The sequence below is a fragment of the Ranitomeya variabilis genome, chromosome 5 (assembly GCF_051348905.1).
Source record: "Ranitomeya variabilis isolate aRanVar5 chromosome 5, aRanVar5.hap1, whole genome shotgun sequence".
NCBI lineage: Eukaryota > Metazoa > Chordata > Amphibia > Anura > Dendrobatidae > Ranitomeya > Ranitomeya variabilis.
The window spans coordinates 262,275,748-262,296,357 of NC_135236.1; the positions used below are offsets into that span (position 1 = coordinate 262,275,748).

Below are 20,610 nucleotides of genomic sequence, written 5' to 3' on the forward strand. Positions count from 1 at the left end.
CAGCATAGTGGAGGGGATTTTATGAAATCCCTCTCCACTATACGTGCGAACACACATCCAGTGGCCCTGCGTTTCCGGACATGCGGCATGTCTTTTTAGAATGTAGCATGTCTGTTTACCTTGCGGCGCTCCGTCGCCGCAAGGTAAATAACAGGGTCCTATGTATGGGGTGCGGCGATTCCGGATGTGTGCAATGAACATATCTGGAATCACGGCGCGTACAGAAGGGGGGCGGCGCTTTGGGCAGAGCGGGTTTTCCGCTTCGTCCAAAGCGCCGGCAATCCGGACTATGAACCAGACCCCAATCAGAGGACAATAAAACACTCCTTATCTATCAACTCTTCCAATATTTATGGACATAACTGTTTATCACTGACAAAATGGTAATTCTGCTTCACGTCACCTGTCTTGTCTGGCACTTTTCTGTGCTGTGTTGTGCATAAATATGTGATTCTTCAGAATTTCTATTAGTCTATGTCTGATGAAGGGACCTGAGTAGTCTCGAAAGCTTGCAATTTGTTACCATCTTTTCAGTTAGCCATTAAAAGGTGTCAACCACTGAGGACTTTTAATTCTACATATTTTTCTATCCACTGGCTAACACGGTACCAAGATATATATCTTTCCTGTATCAGAAAGCAATTGGACAGTCACAAGGATATGTGAATGCACCCTAAACTGTAAAAATATAACAACCCATATTACCGTGATTAGCCATTTACTCTCATTGTATGGATTGTATTAATAGGCATTGATTCATAAGGGTGGAATATTTTTCTTTTTGTTAGTAAATAACCCCTAACACTTGTCTGTTGCCCCTCCATGCTCCTTCGTAAATTTATACGAGTTGTAAAATTCATAAAAATAACAAGGTATCAATAAGCAGGTCTCATGTAAATATACCTTTCCTATATGCCCAGCTTTCTCTCTCTCCTTCCACTTTCCATGCACCACACACTAAAGAAAAATGGTCCGTTTTTTTCTTGTATGCAAAAAAACCTTGACTTGTGAATGAGGACTAAAATGCGTTGTATGTAAAAAATAGCGGCAACAGAAGTCAATGTTACATGGGGTGACAATATGATGTAACACGGTTTGTTCCCACGCCTGGATTACATTTCATTGCTTCCTTAGCGCTAACTCTTTAGGAACAAATAGCTACATTACAGAGTGTGGGCTGTTTTATACCTTAGGGATTTCTGTGCAGCTTAGGGTCATAGACTTCACAGTGGATGACAACAGCAGCAAGTGCATGAGATTCTAACAGTCTCACCACACGCTGCAGATCATTTCTGAGCCAAACTTCACTTGCATTGCAGATTTTTAGATCAGTGGATCTTTGTACGGATTTTCTCTTTAGATATCGCCCTTTTGAAATTCACAGAAATCTGCAGTAAATTTGCAACAAACAAAAAACTGCATGGATTTTTTTCTTCTTGAATGTGTGACCATATTAAAAAAATTGAAGACTGAGTTTTACATAAAAACTTAGACAAACATTAAATGCCAATGTTGCCCATGTCCACCGATCCAGTAGCTTTTCCTCACATGTGCTAGAAGGATAAGGCTCAGTGTAGTGGCCACTAGGTGGCTGAAATCCATGGTGGCGTCTAGTTTTACCGTAAGGGCGGGGGTCACACTTGTGTGTGCAATGTGAGAAACTCACGCAAGTCTCTCGCCTCAATACCCGGCACTCGGGACCGGAGCATGCAGCTGAACGCTCCAGTCCGAACCGCCAGCGGCAGTGCCGGGTATTGATGCGCGAGTTTCTCACATTGCACACGCAAATGTGATCCCGGCCTAAATCAAATACACTGGTTCAGGCTAAGCAGTTCTGCTGGTAAAACTGCAAAACTGTGAACAATCAGTTTGAAATCCTCGCCAACATACAATCCTAGTGACTGCTGTGTAGCTTCTCCCACCATACTGGCACTTTTTGCCTACACTAATTTCATGCATAAAGCCAAGTTCACACTAGCAGTATTTGGTCAGTATTTTACCTCAGTATCTGTAAGCCAAAACCAGGAGTGGGTGATAAATGCAGAAGTGGTGACTTGTTTCTATTATACTTTTCCTCTGATTGTTCCTCTCCTGGTTTTGCCTTAGAAATACTGAGGTAAAATACTGAATGTGTGAACGTGGCCTAAGAGCCAGAATGCTGTGTGTAGAAGTGGTGGTCCTATATAAGGCCACCCCAGTGATGTCTGGGGAAGTCCACTACTGGTGACTAGGGTTGAGCGACTTTTGCTTTTTTAGGATCGAGTTGGGTTTTGTGAAACCCGACCTTCTGGAAAGTCGGATCGCGTGAAATCGGCCGATTCTACTGTAAAGTCGGGTTCCGGACCGGAACACGAAACCCAATGCAAGTCAATGTGGATTTTATATATATATATATATATATATATATATATATATATATATATATATATATATATATATATATATATATATATGTTTTTTCTCTCTCTCTTCTCTCTCTCTCTCTTCCGTGCAAAGCATATGTTGTGTTCGACTGCGGAAATCACTGCAGCCCAAACGGTAATATGGCTCTATGACGCCGCAGAAACCAGGCCGGAGCCTATGTCATCACGCTGCCCACACTCCTTAATTGGCTGAAAAAATGGCGGGGAAGGCGTCATACAAAACGCGACTTTGGCACCAAGATCGCCGAAAACGTGGCCGATCCCACGCTGGAGTCGGGTCGGGTTTCACAAAACCCGACTTTGCCAAAAGTCGGCGACTTTTGAAAATGAACGATCCGTTTCGCTCAACCCTACTGGTGACCACAGATTGTCACTTTCTTAGAGGCTTCTTCATGCCTACTTATACTGCGCTCATACATCTGTCATGTAGTTATTTTTGACCCCAAACCAGGATTAGAACCTACCAGATTCAATAATGGCTTTGGAAAAAAACAAATCTTGCAAACGTTTTGAACTACAAATACTGTGTCATTTTCCACTTGTTCTTTACAGATTGGTATCATAAACTGCTCCTTGTATAAAACATGGTTGTTGTGAAACTACAACTCCCAGTGTGCCGTGATAGCCAAATGCTGGAAGTTGTAGTCTCACAGCTGATAAGACACAGATTGATGACTATTGCTATAGGCCAGGATCACACGGCCACACTAAAACTTGTCACGTGACTGGCTCAGTGAGCAGCTCCGCAAGCTCCACCGCATATCGGGCAAGTGCAGGAACTAGTCTGATCTATAAGGTACACCAGAGTAGTGCATGCTGCCATTTCTGTCCTCAGTGACCTCGATCCATGTGGGAAATTGGGATCTAATGGGTGAATGTGTGGTCCATGGCACACATGACAGCTCATGTCCATACAATACACTGGTCTGAACAAGCCCTTAAAGGAAGTGGAAACATTCTACTTTGGCCCTATGCTCCCGCAGACATTTTTGAAGGATTTCTTTTAGCAAATTTGTTATTAAAATCTTCCTCAACACTTGGAAAACTTTCAATTCATTTCTATGGAGTACTTACTTTGCTGTGCATACGGGAAGGAACCTGTGAGAGAAAAAAAAGTGCATATTAAAAAACTTTTCAGGGAAAAAAACTCCTTCAAAACACCCCAAACGCGTTTTCCACTTGAAAAAGTAGTTGTTTTGGAACCAGGGCTGTGGAGTCGGTAAGCCAAACCTCCGACTCCAACTCAATTTCCATGACACCGACTCCAACTCTGACTCCCTCATACCAGGGCTGTGGAGTCGGTAAGTCAAACCTCCGACTCCTCAATTTCCATGACACCAATTTCGACTCTACCAAAATGGACTCCGACTCCACGGTCCTGTTTGGAACATCTCAAAAAAACTCCTGGTATCTGGTGCAAGTTCATGTGCACCCTGCAGAGGTGACGAGAGGTACCTGCGGGGAGGTGAGGGCAGAATTGGTGATTCTGGATGCCCTCGCCATATGCCACTTATACGCAGGGGCTGAAGGGTGATTTTACTGTCACATTACAGACTGTAAATGTAATTATTCCCTATGGTAAGAATAGTTGTATGTCCCAATGTCTGCAATGTTACAGTCCGCCTGCAGCCTCCTCCCCATAGGGAATAACAGGAGAAAAATAAAAAATATAGTGACACTGGAATACTGTGAGAAAATCACCTGTTATTACTTATAGTACTCACATTTGCTGTATTTGAGCCCCCAATATGCTCTAATAGTCAAGTGTCATATTTAAACCACAAAATCCACTAATAGTTACGTGTCATATTTGAGCCTCCAATATCCACTAACAGTCATGTGTGTCATATCTGAGCCCCCAGTATCCATTAATAGTCCCGTGTGTCGTATCTGAGCCCTCAATATCACTAATAGTCACATGTGTCTTATCTGAGCCCTCAATATCCACTGATAGTCACATATGTAATATGAGCCATCAATATCCACTAATAATCATGTGTCATATCTGAGCCCCCAATAACCACTAATAGTCACCTGTGTCACAGCTGAGCCCCCAATTCCACTAATAGTCACGTGTCATAGCTGAGTCCCCCAATGTTCACTAATAGTCATGTATCATTGCTGAGTCCCCCAATATTCACTAATAGTCACATGTGTCATAGCTGAACCCCCAATTCCACTAATAGTCACGTGTCATAGCTGAGTCCCCCAATGTTCACTAATAGTCATGTATCATTGCTAAGTCCCCAATATTCACTAATAGTTGCGTGTCATAGCTGAGTCCCCAATAACCAGTAAGGCTGCCGTCACACTATCAGTATTTGCTCAGTATTTTACATCAGTATTTGTAAGCCAAAACCCGGAGTGGGTGATAAATGCAGAAGTGGTGACTGGTTTCTATTATACTTTTCCTCTAATTGTTCCACTCCTGGTTTTGGCTTACAAATACTGATGTAAAATACTGACCAAATACTGCTAGTGTGACGGCAGCCTAATAGTAACGTGTCATAGCTGAGCTCCAAATAACCAGTAATAGTCACGTGACATAACTGAACCCCCAATATTCACTAATAGTCACGTATGTCACAGCTCAGCCCCCAATAACCAATAAGTCACGTGTCATAGCTGAGCCCCTAATAACCACTTATAGTTACGTGTCATAGCTGCGCCACCAATAATAGTCACGTGTCATATCATTACACCGATGCCTCTACCCTGTGCCAGTCATTGCACTGGTTACCCATCCACTCCAGAATTCAGTATAAACTTATTACCCTCATCCACAAAGCACTCCATGGCTCAGCACCACGCTACATCTCCTCCCTGGTCTCGGCCTACCACCCTACCCGTGCTCTCTGTTCTGCTAATGACCTGAGGTTAACATCCTCAATAATCAGAACCTCCCACTCCCGTCTCCAAGGGCTCATACTCACTTGCGTGAAATATGGCCGAGTCTCGCATGGTAGCACCCGGCTCTGCCGCTGGCACGTGGGAGCGGAGCATGATGTATTGCTATGTGGCCGCACGCTCCGCTCTGCAGTGCCGGCGGCAGAGCCGGGTTTTAGCATGCGAGACTCGGCCGTATTTCACGCAAGTGAGTATGAGCCCTAAGACTTCTCACGTGCTGCGCCAATTCTTTGGAAAGCACTACCCAGGACAATCCAAGTAATGCCCAATCCCCACAGTTTAAATGTGCCCTAAAAACTCATTTCTTCAGACTGGCCTACTGCCTCACCATACTTATCAAACTATCCCTGTGTGGCTCATTCAAAATTTTTACCATAACCAGGTTCCTCGCATCATATTCTCATACACTTTATACAGTTAATAGCCTCTGTGTCTGTACTGTTACATATTCTGGCTGCTAACCGAATCATGCAGCTTTACATGAACACCCGAGCCTTACACTATGGCTGGTCCGAACAATGAAAGCAATGGTTACCATCCACCTCTCGTGTCTGCCCTATTTCCCCATAGATTGTAGCTTGTGAGCAGGGCCCTCACTCCTTCTGTATCTGTGATTTATGTGATTATTGTTATGCTGTAATGTCTGTACTAGTCCCCTCTAAAATGTAAAGTGCTGCAGAATATGTTGGTGCTATAGAAATCAAATTATTATTATTATTGTGTCATAGCTGAACCCTCAATATCCACTAATAGTCACGTGTCATAGCTGAGCCCCCAATAGCCACTAATAGTCACGTGTCATAGCTGAGCCCCCAATAGCCACTAATAGTCACGTGTCATAGCTGAGCCCCCAATAGCCACTAATAGTCACGTGTCATAGCTGAGCCCCCAATAGTCACGTGTCACAGCTGAGCCCCCAATAGCCACTAATAATCACGTGTCATAGCTGAGCCCCCAATAGTCACGTGTCACAGCTGAGCCCCCAATAGCCACTAATAGTCACGTATCATTGCTGAGCCCGCAATAGCCACTAATAGTCACGTGTCATAGCTGAGCCCCCAATAGCCACTAATAATCACGTGTCATAGCTGAGCCACTAATAGTCACGTGTCATAGCTGAGCCCCCAATAGCCACTAATAGTCACGTGTCATAGCTGAGCCCCCAATAGTCACGTGTCACAGCTGAGCCCCCAATAGCCACTAATAATCACGTGTCATAGCTGAGCCCCCAATAGTCACGTGTCACAGCTGAGCCCCCAATAGCCACTAATAGTCACGTATCATTGCTGAGCCCCCAATAGCCACTAATAGTCACGTGTCATAGCTGAGCCCCCAATAGCCACTAATAGTCACGTGTCATAGCTGAGCCCCCAATAGTCACGTGTCACAGCTGAGCCCCCAATAGCCACTAATAATCACGTGTCATAGCTGAGCCCCCAATAGTCACGTGTCACAGCTGAGCCCCCAATAGCCACTAATAGTCACGTATCATTGCTGAGCCCCCAATAGCCACTAATAGTCACGTGTCATAGCTGAGCCCCCAATAGCCACTAATAATCACGTGTCATAGCTGAGCCACTAATAGTCACGTGTCATAGCTGAGCCCCCAATAGCCACTAATAGTCACGTGTCATAGCTGAGCCCCCAATAGCCACTAATAGTCACGTGTCATAGCTGAGCCCCCAATAGTCACGTGTCACAGCTGAGCCCCCAATAGCCACTAATAATCACGTGTCATAGCTGAGCCCCCAATAGTCACGTGTCACAGCTGAGCCCCCAATAGCCACTAATAGTCACGTATCATTGCTGAGCCCCCAATAGCCACTAATAGTCACGTGTCATAGCTGAGCCCCCAATAGCCACTAATAATCACGTGTCATAGCTGAGCCCCCAATAGCCACGTGTCATAGCTGAGCCCCCAATAGCCACTAATAGTCACGTGTCATAGCTGAGCCCCCAATAGCCACTAATAGTCACGTGTCATAGCTGAGCCCCCAATAGCCACTAATAGTCACGTGTCATAGCTGAGCCCCCAATAGCCACTAATAGTCACGTGTCATAGCTGAGCCCCCAATAGCCACTAATAATCACGTGTCATAGCTGAGCCCCCAATAGCCACGTGTCATAGTTGAGCCCCCAATAGCCACTAATAGTCACGTGTCATAGCTGAGCCCCCAATAGCCACTAATAGTCACGTGTCATAGCTGAGCCCCCAATAGTCACGTGTCACAGCTGAGCCCCCAATAGCCACTAATAATCACGTGTCATAGCTGAGCCCCCAATAGTCACGTGTCACAGCTGAGCCCCCAATAGCCACTAATAGTCACGTATCATTGCTGAGCCCCCAATAGCCACTAATAGTCACGTGTCATAGCTGAGCCCCCAATAGCCACTAATAATCACGTGTCATAGCTGAGCCCCCAATAGCCACGTGTCATAGCTGAGCCCCCAATAGCCACTAATAGTCACGTGTCATAGCTGAGCCCCCAATAGCCACTAATAGTCACGTGTCATAGCTGAGCCCCCAATAGCCACTAATAGTCACGTGTCATAGCTGAGCCCCCAATAGCCACTAATAATCACGTGTCATAGCTGAGCCCCCAATAGCCACGTGTCATAGTTGAGCCCCCAATAGCCACTAATAGTCACGTGTCATAGCTGAGCCCCCAATAGCCACTAATAGTCACGTGTCATAGCTGAGCCCCCAATAGCCACTAATAGTCACGTGTCATAGCTGAGCCCCCAATAGCCACTAATAGTCACGTGTCATAGCTGAGCCCCCAATAGCCACTAATAGTCACGTGTCATAGCTGAGCCCCCAGCACCAGCCATTCTCCAGGATGCTGTCACCTGTGGCGCGCCCTGCTATGCCGGCATACTAGCACCAGGTGGCAGTAGCGTCCGCGCATTCTGAATCATTGGGGGGCATCACTCCCTGGTGAGGGGCTTATCACACCATCACCCCTCCTTTCATACAGTGCAGGGCACATGTAAGGTGGTACCGCACCCACCGAGGGCTAGCACCCTCCGCCACTTCAGGGAGCAGTCTCCTGTAATGATAGGGTTAACTGAAGGGGCCGGAGCCTATGTAAGGAGGAGACTTCCTGTGTGCGGACTGAGCAGCCGGAGAATTACCGGGGACGGAGCCCTCTCCTCACAGCGTGCGGTTCGGGCTGAGTACAGGCCGGAAGTGAGTAGTGTGAGCGGTGAGCGCAGGACGAATGGCCGGTATGACCTCTCTGGAGGCCGTGAGGAGGAAGATCAAGAGCCTGCAGGACCAGGCGGATGCGGCGGAGGAGCGGGCAGAGCGGCTGCAGCGGGAGCGGGACGTGGAGAAGAAGCTGCGGGAGGCGGTAAGCGCCATGGCCTCGCCTGCCCATAGCTGGCAGCATTGTATAATGACGGGCTGTATTGGGGGAACACCTCAGTCTCTGGGGTCCCTTCGTCACTGGCTCCTACATGGTTAATAGACTGCCTGCCTGTCCCAAGAGCTCGCAGTCTCCAGGGCAGAGGTATCCAGGCAGCCGGAGGGGGCGCTGCGCCGGGAATGTGCGGCATGCGGCCGGGCTCATCTGGAGGAGGCGGAGGGTTAACTCCTCAGCTGCCGCATGCTCCTGGGCGTGGTGCTCGCACTGTCTGCCTGTGGGGGCGGACAGGTGTGTGTACAGTGAGTGTGCCCGCCTGGCACTGCGCCCGAGGCAGTGTGTCACCCGACTTGTCTCCTCCCTCCAGCTGAGGGGCTGCTGTGTGTATGTGGGCTCCGGGGCTCCCCAGGCATCCAGTGTAGTAAGCGGGTGACGTGCCGCTGGCAATTCTCACTTTTCCAGTCTCCGATCCCCTTAGGCCATTGTTGGAATGACACTATCTGTAATATATTAGATTTGCCCCCACCTGATCCTAGCTGGAATATACAGTATATATTATCCCCACACGCCCCGTGTCCGTCACCCGGCGGCCTTGCGGCTGGATCTGGGCACTTGGGAGCTTTTCTGCCCTCTCCTCTCCTTATAAGGCCAAACCCCCGGTCCGCTCACTGACTATATAGTCTTGTCCTTCCCTGTAATTCTCCAGTGACACAACAGGAAGGACTGCATTACATTGCCGCGCGGGTCTCCGCACATTCTTCACTTCTGCATTACTTTGCAGGCTGTTGTCTTCACTATTGACCCATACTTGTGGTTACTATGCTCTATACTCGCCCCGGTCCCTATAAAGGTGTGAGGCACTGATTACGCGGCTCCTTATTATAAATCGTGTTTAAGAATAAAGTTGTCCTCCCAGACTCTATGACCTTGGATGCAAATGGTTAACTCTACACCTATATCAGTGGCATGCAAATATTTAGCCAGTGTTACCTCTATTTAGTGACTGGAGCTTTTTATCTCCTCAACACCACCTGTATATTTCCTTTTATATCTTGGCTCCAGGTCCTTGTCCTGGGTGCTCATATTTAATTTTCTCTCCCATTTTGAGAAGCCTTTCCTTCAGGCCCCAGTCACAAGCTGCAAATGTGGTCCGCATTATCTATTCATTTTTGTTAATCAAAACCAGGACTGGATCCTAAAAATGGGAGGGGGGGGTGTAATGTAAAGATTTGGGGTATGTTCATAGGAAAAACCTGCCATTCTTTGCCAGTGAGCACGTGGTAAAAGTCCAGACTTCTTGTCTCTGGCGCCCCGCAGGCCTGCATGTAGATTAGCCCCGTTCATTGAGGCTAATCTGTGCTTGGCTACAGGACAAGTGAGCATCAGGTAGTGCCATATATTATCAGGTCATGTGCCCATTAAACTGTTAATAACGTGGATTTTGGTGAGAAGTATGCTGAAAGCCATGTAGAAATTCTACCTCATCCATGTGTCCCTTAGGCTAGGTTCACATTGCGTTAGGGCAATCCGTTCAGCGCTAGCGGATTGCGCTAATGCAATGTATTTTTAGGGGTCGCGCTAACGTCCCCGCTAGTGCAGATCCCCGATCTGCCACAGCGGGGAACGGACCTCGGGCGCGCCGCGGACGCTGAAAGCAGCGTCCGAGGCGTGTCACAAAAGAACGGCACATCGCTAGCGTGTGCCGAAACTGGCACGCGCTAGCGATGCGCTACAGGCGAAATTTACATTGCTGTCAATGGGTGCGCTAACGGACCCGTTGCACGGCATTAATTGCGACATTTTCACCGTGCAACGCTGTCCGTTAGCCATCACCCAATAACGTAATGTGAACCTAGCCTTATACTCTTTTTATCTGGACCTTTTATTTTTCTTCTGGTCTTACTAATGGGGTGCGGTTCTCAGGAATCTCTGGAGTGTTCTTATATTCCTTGCCATTATTGCCCTGTGAGCCATGCCCGCTTATAAAGAGCATGCAAATTGGCACTAAATAAAATGGCCAGAACAATGTAGCAGATTAAAGAATAAAAATGATGATAAAAGAATACCAAGGGGTAAAAGTAAAAGCAAAACCTGGCTACTTTTCACCTGGTGAAAAATGACTTCATCTGCAGTGTGTGAATCAGGGCATGTGCCCACAATCCCAAGTTGCCGCAGGTTGGATGCTGCGAACTTGTGCCGTGTCCAGCTGTTACAGCTTAGTGGATGTGATTTCAAGAATTCCCATGCCCACTGTGTCCAGAGACGCCCGTGGCTCATCCGCGGAGACGGACATGTGGCGTGTCTTTCCAGACTGCACCATGTCTATTTCTCTTGCAGAGACGCGAGCCTGAACGAGATCAGTTTCACCCATATAATGTATTGGACTTGTGGTTCAGTGATCACATGCGGATTCACCTGCGTTCAAAGCGCTGCCATTTCCAGATCATGTGCACTCGGCCTAAGACTTTGTCATAGAGGGTGTAGTTTTTAGTGCCACTTGTCAGGTTGTTTTCCTTATCTTACGACTACAGTTATACAATATATCACTCAATCATTTCAGGTTTGGCTGCTCCCAGGTCAACTCACATATTACTGTCAAACCGGTAGAGCGGACTAGTTGAGGACAGCCTTACATCTTGTAAAGAGCAATGCACTGACGCTTGATCTGACAGCGCCCAGCAATTAATTGTAATCCAGTTAGGTCAGGCTGGCAAGTAGACAAATAACTCCTAATTTAATAATATCAGCAATATGGCCTGGGGCTGGAAATTCTGCTATAGGTAAAGTATCCCCTTTCTTAGGGCCATTTCATAGGCTCTGTTCACATTACTAATATTTTGGTGGATGTTTTTCCTAGATGATGCTGAAGATGAGGCACAACTATATAATATACTTTTTTCCGACAGATCGTTTACTTGGCTAATTCTTTCTGCTGAGCAAAACTGATGGGTGAAAACATTTATCCCTATGTGCTTCTTCTGTGGACATTATTGTCCTGATTCTTCAAAGTAAATTTGCCACTGGCGTACCTTGAAAAGTTGCAAAATTTCAAAGAAATTGAAGATGTGCAAAAATTTTACATCTTTTGACACATTCCTGACAAGCTGTGGCGTACCCATACACCAGAAATCTTATTCCAGTCCCTGACTGGAGTAAGATCTGTGGCACTTGTTAGGCCTCTTTCACACTTCCGTTTTTTACAATCAGTCATAATCTGTCAAAATGTTGAAAAGACGGATCCTGTGCAGATTGTAAAAAACAGGTGCACTGGGTTTGTTTTTTTGACGGATCCGTTGAGGCTATGTGCACACGTTGTGTATGCGTCTTCGCCGCGTTTTTCTGCTGCAAAAACGCATACACAACACGTTAAAAATAATAAAAAAAAAAAAAAAAAATCATGATATTCTTACCTTCCGGCGTCCCCTGCAGCCGTCCCGATGCCCGCGATGCTCCCAGCAACTCCCGTTCCCAGTAATGCCTTGCGAAACAATGACCTGTGATGACGTAGTGGTCTCGCGAGACCGCTACGTCATGGGGTCATTTCGCAATGCATTACTAGGAACGGGAGCATCGCGTGCATCGGGATGGCTGCGGGGGACGCCGGAAGGTAAGAATATCACGATTTTTTTTTAATTATTTTGAACCTTATATCTTTTTACTATTGATGCTGCATAGGCAGCATCAATAGTAAAAAAGAGAGAATTTCCCTGACGGGAAATTCTTCCGCGCATGCTCAGTTTCAAAAGACTGCATCCGTCACTGGATTCCTGCTTTTGACAGTCGGCAACGAATCCTGCGTCCGTAGGCTTCCATTATAACCAACGACTGACAGCGCAGGATCCGTCGATGAGCGATTTTCTGACGTACACAAAAAACATTCCTCTGTGCATTCTCCACCAGACGGACAGCAATTTTACGACTGATCCCGCACACTACAGATGAAATGTGCGGCCATCCGTCACAATCCGTCGCTAATACAAGTCTATGAAAAAAAAACAGATCCAGCAGAAACATTTCCTGGATCCGTTTTTTTTTTTTTTTTCTTCACAAAACGACGCATTGTGACGGAAAAAGAAAGACGGAAGTGTGAAAGAGGCCTTAAGGTACCTTCACACTAAACAACTTTCCAACAAGAACGACGACGATCCGTGACGTTGCAGCGTCCTGGATAGCAATCTCATTGTGTTTGACACGCAGCAGCGATCTGGATCCTGCTGTGATATCGCTGGTCGGAGCTAGAAGTCCAGAACTTTATTTGGTCGCTAGATCGGCGTGTATCGTCGTGTTTGACAGCAAAAGCAACGATTTAATAAATCGGGAGTGTCTGACTACAACACACCCCCTCATCAAGACTGGTGTGAAAATCAACAGTCTTTGTGAATCGAAGCCAAAAAGTTTATATCCAGGAGTTGTTTTGGGGGATTGGCAGCCCGGGCTTCTGTATGCCGCCCTCATGGTTGTAAATGCTTGTCCTCCCATCAGGAAGTTGTTGCCTAACACCGCAACAAATCTACATGTAATGACTAGAAAGCAGGTTTTGTCCAGTAGGGGTTAATTGCGTGCACATAGTTTTGTAGGGCGGGCACTCCTTTGCTCAGCAAACACTCCAGGAACCCCAATGGCTAGGCATGGAGGTTTTCTTCTGTATGTGGCAGGAGTGCCGCATCCCATATACTTGGCAGTGGCTAGGGATTATTGCTACCTGCATAAAGGGAATATTCTTCCTTCACTCTGATACGTAGGGGCCTTCTGTATGAACGGTTAGGAACCCGGATATCTCTTGGCTTTTTTTTTTTTTTTTTGAAAGGGGAAGTTACAAAGTATTTATATCTAGTTTGAGGTGTGTGACCACATCCTACATCTGCATTTCGGCACACACCCTTGTGTATCATCTGAAACGTAAACTATAGATGAACAGATGATGCCGATGTGCTCCATTTAGTTGACACTTTTTCTGCAACTTCCTAAATATCAGACCCTTTGGACACGATGGAGATTACTAATCAGTATGGGACTACTAATCAGTATTTGTTTAGATTTTTTTTTTTTCTTTCCTCCTTTTAATGTCCTAATAATTGTAGTAATGTGTAGGTTTTTCCAGGAAGAACAGGAGGGCTTATAGCCACTTTCTAAGCCAGCCTTACCTTGTATAATGTGTGCAATTCTTGAGGCCTTCTACAAAGACCTCAGCAAAATAGTAAGGCCTTGTTCACACTTTGCGGATTTTGGTGCGGATTTTTCCGCTGCGGATTTGGAAAAACCGCAGTGCAAAACCGCTGCGGCTTTCACTGCGGGTTTTCCTGCGGTTTCTTCTGCGGATTCCTCTGCGGGTTTTCAACAGCACTTTCCTATTGGTGCATGTTGAAAACCGCTGCGGAATCCGCAGAAAGAAGTGACATGCTCCTTTTTTTCCGCAGCAATTCCGCGCGTTTTTTTTCCGGGACTTTCCGCAATGTGGGCACAGAGGTTTGTTTTCCATAGGGTAACATTGTACTGTACCCTGCATGAAAAACTGCTGCGGATCCGCAGCGTCAAAACCGCTGCGGATCCGCAGCAAAAACCGCAAATTGTGAACATAGCCTAACTCTGTGTAAAGCGGCCATTAAAACATTATCATGAATACATACTGATTATTAAAGGGAACATCGTTCCGAATACAACCTATTGGACATAATTAATCAAGACTGGAAATTTGCACACCACTCTTGATTCATGTCTGCTGGAGTATGGAATCCAATTGGTGCAAATTTCTGTTAGTGTTCAGCGAATGTGCTCAATAAGGTGTTATCAGAGTACACTCGTGTGCTATGTTCGAGTAGCCACGGTTGTTTGTTGGACAATCCTTGCATGTGTTGCAGCTGTCAAACGGGCAGTCCTTCATGTGTTGCAGCCGCGTGGACTTATTCGAGCACACCGAAGATACTCCGCACCAGAGCATGCTCACATAACAGCTTATCCGAGCACATTCGCTCAACACTACTGTTAACTTAAGAAATGTATTCCAGTCAGGGACTGAAGCCCTTGTGTTAGAATTTGCATTATTTTTGTGTAATAAATTATGATGAATTTCTCTGCCAGGCCCAGTGCCCGCTAGGCTCCGCACACTTTTCCAAGTTGGTAAAGCTGGCTGGGACTAGCATAAAAATGCCATTTGGCTCTGTTTTTTTGAAATTGCGGCATTTCAAATTTGCCAGATTTCTTGACAAATCCGTTTATTGGATCTGGACCTATAAGTATTCAGATCAAAAAATGATAAATGTCTAATACAGCCATCTCTGTCCAAAAGTGACTTTAAAGGGAACCTGTCACCCCGAAAATCGTATATGAGCCACCGTCATCAGGGGCTTATCTACAGCATTCTGTAATGCTGTAGATAAGCCCTCGATGTAACCTGAAAGATGAGAAATAGTTATATTATACTCACCCAGGGGCGGTCCCGCTGTGGTCTGCGTCCGATGGGCGTTGCGGTCCGGATCCGGGGCCTCCCATCTTCTTACGATGACGTCCTCTTCTTGTATTCATGCTCCGGCGCAGGTGTACTTTTTCTGCCCTGTTGAGGGCAGAGCAAAGTACTGCAGTGCGCAGGCGCCGGAAAGGTCAGAGAGGCCTAGTGCCTGCTCACTGCAGTACTTTGCTTTGTCCTCAACAAGGCAGACAATGTACGCCTGCGCCAGAGCCGCAACAGGAAGACAAGAGGACGTCATCGTATGAAGATGGGAGGACCGGACCATAGCGGGACCGCCCCTGGGTGAGTATAATCTAACGCAGAGGTGTCAAACTGCATTCCTCGAGGGCCGCCAACAGGTCATGTTTTCAGGATTTCCTTGTATTGCACAGGTGGTAATTTAATCACCTGCACAGAATGATTCCAGCACCTTGTGGAATGCTAAGGAACTCCTGAAAACATGACCTGTTGGCGGCCCTCGAGGAATGCAGTTTGACACCTCTGATCTAACCTTTATTTCTCATCTTTCAGGTTACATTGGGGTCTTATCTACAGCATTACAGAATGCTGTAGATAAGCCCCTGATGCCGGTGTCCGCAGCTCATATACGATTTTGGGGGTGACAGATTCCCTTTAATGGTAAATGCTACAGCTATATTCTTTCTTCGTAATGTTGGACTGGAGAGGAGACCTTGTACTTATAGAGGCAATGAAGGAACAGTTACATGATTTATAGTGAAGGGTTTCCTATATAATAGTATGAGACGTTTCTTTTAAGTACATGGAGAGGAAACCTTGTTCCAAGTTGCTGTTCTTCCATCAGGCCAGTGAATGTAAGGAGTGAACGTCCGAAAGCCTAATGTAGAAGAAGCCAGTGCATCACTTTAATTGTCAGTTTTTGCAGTTGTACAATGCTCCTATTGTAGCAGTCCCTCGTATGTGATATTTACCTGGCAGGAAATGGGCATTCTAGTTCCAGCTTCGTGGGCAGCATTAATCTTATCCTGACTGCATTACTTTTCCTCTCTTCACCTAGGCTGAAGGAGATGTAGCCTCATTGAATAGGCGTATCCAGCTGGTAGAGGAGGAGTTGGATCGTGCTCAGGAGCGTTTGTCCACAGCCCTTCAGAAACTGGAGGAAGCTGAGAAGGCTGCAGATGAGAGTGAGAGGTAAGACCTTTTTTTTTTTTTTTTTTTTTTTTTTTTTTAAATCCTACTTCCTTTTAAAGCAGATCAGTCATCAGTGTTATCAAAACAAACGTCATAGTATATGGAATGATCTTGGTCCTGATAAGGCTGCTGCTTGTCAAAAAACTGCAGAATGGATGTATCGCCCTTTTATTAAATGTTAATTGTAATAATACACCCAGGAAACTTTTTGCAGGTCTAGTCAGCTGGACTCCTAAAAATGTGTTTCAGTTTGAGGATTATACTGTACATCCATTTTGACATGGATTTTCAAAGCGTGTTTGTGTGTAAAAAAAAAAAAAATGCAGTTTGTATTGTGAAACCTGGTGACCAATTCTCTTTAAGGCTGTGTGCACACGATGCGGATTTTCCCGCACAGAAACGCTGCAGTTCCGCACAGTGATTTTACAGTACAATGTAAATCAATAGGGAAAAAAAAAGCTGTGCTAATGGTGCTGAAAAATCCGCATGGAAACCGCTGTGGAACAAAAGTAGCATGCTACTTTTGTGCAGAACTGCAGTGTTTCCGACTCCTTCCATTATAGAAATCCGCAGGGGTAAAAACCGCAGAAATTTCACATCAATTCCTCATCAAAACCGCGGCAAATCCGCACCTGCAGTTTCTGCCAGGAGATGCGGATTTTGTGCGGAAAATTCTGCTCCCCAATCCGTAACGTGTACACATAGCCTAAATGCCCAAGTACTGTGATTTTGAGCAACATTGATATGTAGGCCCTGTTTCTATTCTAGTTATATGCCTCTATAAGGAGAACTTTCCATGACAGCTGAGGTCTGTTTTTAAGGCTGCAGCCAGAGCCATATAAGTGGGCCAAAGATCAGAGTGCAGTGCATGGACTGGCTGGTGGCTCTCCCAACTCGAGCTTGATGGCTCCATGTATTTCTATGCAGCTGTCACGCTCTGGTAGGGAGAGCGCTGGCCGGTCCATGCACTGCGATCTGATCTGTCTGCTTTATACAGCGGTCTAACTGCGCCGTAATATACATTTGTATTTTCCCTGGATTACAAAAATTTATCCAGAATTGTTAGCTTGTTGTGCTCTTCCTCTGTTCCTGCTGAAGTGTACAAATGGGTGTTACTATTCAATTTGTCAAAGAGGCGTGTCCCTACAGTTTAACTGTCTGCATTGATTGGATAGTGTCAGACTTTGTAGGGTTACACCTGCAGCAGGGAGGAATAACAAAGTAACTAGACAACACAGATTAAGATTAATTACACAGGCCAACAAAAAACAACTTTTTTTATGTTTCTTTGATGAAAATAGGCAAATATTACTAATTTTGGGTCGAGAAACTCAAATATACCCACAGAATTGTTTAATTAGCTCTCGTTTTTTAGATACACGCCATGGATGTATGTGCTGTAGGTAGCGAGAAGCATTCATTACAAGAGTATAAATTGCACACAAATGTCATGTTCAAACTTGAAATATTGTTTAAAATATGATTAAAATAGCAAGAACACAATACATTAACTGAACACAACAGTTCAGACAAGACCTATTCACGAGAACGCTTTCTTTTTGCTTGTCTATTGAAGTTTTCTTCTGGTACATCTCTGATTAATGTCCAACAGTAGTCTGCAAGCATGGAAGCATTCCACTTGCCCTGATATCTTTGTTCCATATTTAAAATATCTTGGTGGAATCGCTCACCATGCTCATCGCTTACTGCACCACAATTGTCCGGGAAGAAATCCAGATGAGAGTCCAGAAAGTGTATTTTTAATGACATGTTGCAGCCTAATTTATGATACTTCGTAAGAAGGTTATTCACAATATCAACATAGTTATCAACTCGTCTGTTTCCCAAGAAGCCACGTACAACATCTCTGAAGGCTTGCCATGCCGCCTTCTCATTGCCTTGTAGGATCTCGTCAAAATTTCCATCCCTAAGTAGGTCACGAATTTGAGGACCAATGAAGACACCTTCTTTCACTTTAGCATCACTGAGTTGTGGAAACTTCCCTCTGAGGTACTTAAAAGCATTTCCTTCTTGGTTCATTCCCTTAACAAAATTTTTCATAAGACCAAGTTTAATGTGTAGCGCCGGCAGAATGATTTTACTGCGTTCAACAAGTGGACAGTGTTGAACATTCTTAATTCCAGGACACATTTTGTCCCTTGTAGGCCACACTTTTATATTGTAGTGAGAAGATCTAGCACGGCTGTCCCACTCACATAGGAAACAGCAATATTTTGTGTATCCCAACTGCATGCCTAACAATATTGCAACCACTTTCAAGTCTGCACAGATCTGCCATTGGTGGTCACTGTATTTTATTGCGTCCAGAAGCAGTTTCATATTGTTGTAGGTTTCTTTCATGCAAACAGCATGGCCTACAGGAACGGAAGGAAGAACATTTCCATTGTGCAATAGTACAGCTTTTAAACTAACCTTTGAACCGTCGATGAAAAGTCTCCAATCTAGTGGGTTGTACTGAACATTCATAGCGGACATTAAACCATCAACACTGGTGCAGAAAACGAGATTGTCTTGCTTTTTAAAATAAACATGTAAATCTCTTTGTCGATGCCTATAGGCAGTCACTTTAACATTGTACAGTAGAAAGTTCCATTGTTTTAATCTTGAAGCCAGAAGCTCTGCCTTTTCTTTCGACAGGTCCAGGTCGCGTATCAGATCATTGAGTTCACCCTGAGAAAGCAAATGTGGTTCATTTGATGCAGACTGTGAATCATATTCAAGATCTTGTGATGAACTTCCGGGCGATTCTTCCTCCTGATCTGATTCCAGTACATATTCCTTTGGAGGGCGAGGAACGGGAAGATCTTTCCCATGTGGGACTGGTCTTATAGCCGAGGGGATGTTAGGGTACTCAATAGTCCCCTTCTTTTTTCTTGACATGCCATGCTGAAGAGGAGCAACCATGCAGAAATAGCAGTCGTCTACATGATTTCTTGGCTCCCTCCAAATCATTGGCACACCAAAACGCATAGAACGTCCTTTATTCTTCAACCATGCAACCAGATTTACTGAACAACTATTGCAGCAAATGTGTGGAGCCCAGGGCTTCTCCTGATCACCAACCTTTAGGCCATGTGCACACGTTCAGGATTTTTAGCGTTTTTTTCGCGTTTTTTCGCTATAAAAACGTGATAAAAACGCGAAAAAAACGCTAACATATGCCTCCTATTATTTACAAGGTATTCCGCATTTTTTGTGCAAATGTTGCGATTTTTTCCGCGAAAAAATCGCATAGCGGAAAAAAAAGCAACATGTTCATTAAAAATGCGGAATTGCGGGGATTCCGCACACCTAGGGGTCCATTGATCTGCTTACTTCCCGCACGGGGCTGTGCACACCATGCGGGAAGTAAGCAGATTATGTGCGGTTGGTACCCAGGGTGGAGGAGAGGAAACTCTCCTCCACGCACTGGGCACCATATAAGTGGTCAAAAAATAAGAAATAAAATAAAAAATAGTCCTATACTCACCCTCGATGTCCAGCGCAGTGTTCCCGCCTCTGTGCTGCACGCTGGCTGGTTCCTGTAGCTGGTGTGCGGAGAAGGACCTTGCCGAATGACGTCACTGTCCTGTGATTGGTCGAGACCGCTCACGTGACCGTGACGTCATGGAAGGCCCTGCGCGCACACATCAGCTATAGGAATGGACGCCGGTGAGGAGATCTGATGTCTGCGGGTGAGTATAAGCATTTTTTTTATTTTTTTTATTATTTTTAAACGTTCTATCTTTTACTATAGATGCTGCAAAAGCAGCATCTATAGTAACAAGTTGGTCACACTTGTCAAACAGTATGTTTGACAAGTGTGACCAACTTGTCAGTCAGTTTTCCAAGCGATGCTACAGATCGCTTGGAAAACTTTAGCATTCTGCAAGCTAATTACGCTTGCAGAATGTTAAAAAAACGCAAAAAAAACGGAAAAAAAACGCAAAAAAAAAAATGCGGATTTCTTGCAGAAAATTTCCGGTTTTCTTCAGGAAATTTCTGCAAGAAATCCTGAACGTGTGCACATACCCTTACACCAAAGTAATGATGGTAAGCAGTCTTCACAAGTGGAGTAATTGGTCTTCTTTGGTTGGCAAATGTCACATAACCACACACGTAACAAAAATTGTTAACAATATTTGCACATTTACGAGGCATTTTCAAAGTGTAAATTCTCTCCACAAAATTACTGCAACAAGAGAAAGAGACTTCAATTAGTACAAACTATGCAGACACAATGAATAAAATGGCTGACATTGGTTCAACAGGTCTGTAATCAGGTTTACCAATACACATT

General features: G+C 45.3%; 2 protein-coding genes and 1 long non-coding RNA gene across 17 annotated transcripts in view; 1 reads left to right on the forward strand and 2 right to left on the reverse strand.

Moving 5' to 3' along the window:
* The window catches only part of LOC143775712 (uncharacterized), an 80,237-nt gene extending 71,405 nt beyond the window's left edge, over nt 1-8,832 (reverse strand). Inside the window, exons 1-2 of the long non-coding RNA XR_013215694.1 lie at nt 8,754-8,832; nt 3,498-3,521 (exon numbers count right to left, since the gene is read on the reverse strand). This is a non-coding gene — a long non-coding RNA (uncharacterized LOC143775712). The remainder of the gene's footprint in view (nt 1-3,497; nt 3,522-8,753) is intronic.
* Nucleotides 1-20,610, forward strand: part of TPM1 (tropomyosin 1) — a 56,155-nt gene that overhangs the window by 8,936 nt on the left and 26,609 nt on the right. For 11 of the 15 annotated variants that reach the window (XM_077264172.1, XM_077264178.1, XM_077264175.1 and 8 more), the window contains one exon: nt 16,177-16,310. In XM_077264172.1, the coding sequence (XP_077120287.1) occupies nt 16,177-16,310 (134 nt within the window). Of the gene's footprint in view, nt 1-8,189; nt 8,684-16,176; nt 16,311-20,610 lie in introns of those variants that run through there. The other 4 variants (XM_077264180.1, XM_077264179.1, XM_077264182.1 and 1 more) reach the window with 3 other exon arrangements.
* LOC143773595 (uncharacterized) lies at nt 17,563-20,565 on the reverse strand. Its single transcript, XM_077260993.1, has 2 exons — nt 20,343-20,565; nt 17,563-19,394 (listed from the first exon to the last, which is right to left on the reverse strand). Exons 1-2 carry the CDS (start codon nt 20,469-20,471, stop codon nt 17,847-17,849), a joined length of 1,677 nt encoding a protein of 558 aa, XP_077117108.1. The 5' UTR covers nt 20,472-20,565; the 3' UTR covers nt 17,563-17,846.

Coding starts and splice junctions, on each gene's coding strand:
- LOC143773595 (XM_077260993.1), bottom strand. CDS start 20,471: ATGCCTCGTAAATGTGCAAATATTGTTAACAATTTTTGTTACGTGTGT. Junction 19,395..20,342: donor ATCATTACTTTGGTGTAAGG/GTATGTGCACAC, acceptor CATGGCCTAAAG/GTTGGTGATCAGGAGAAGCC.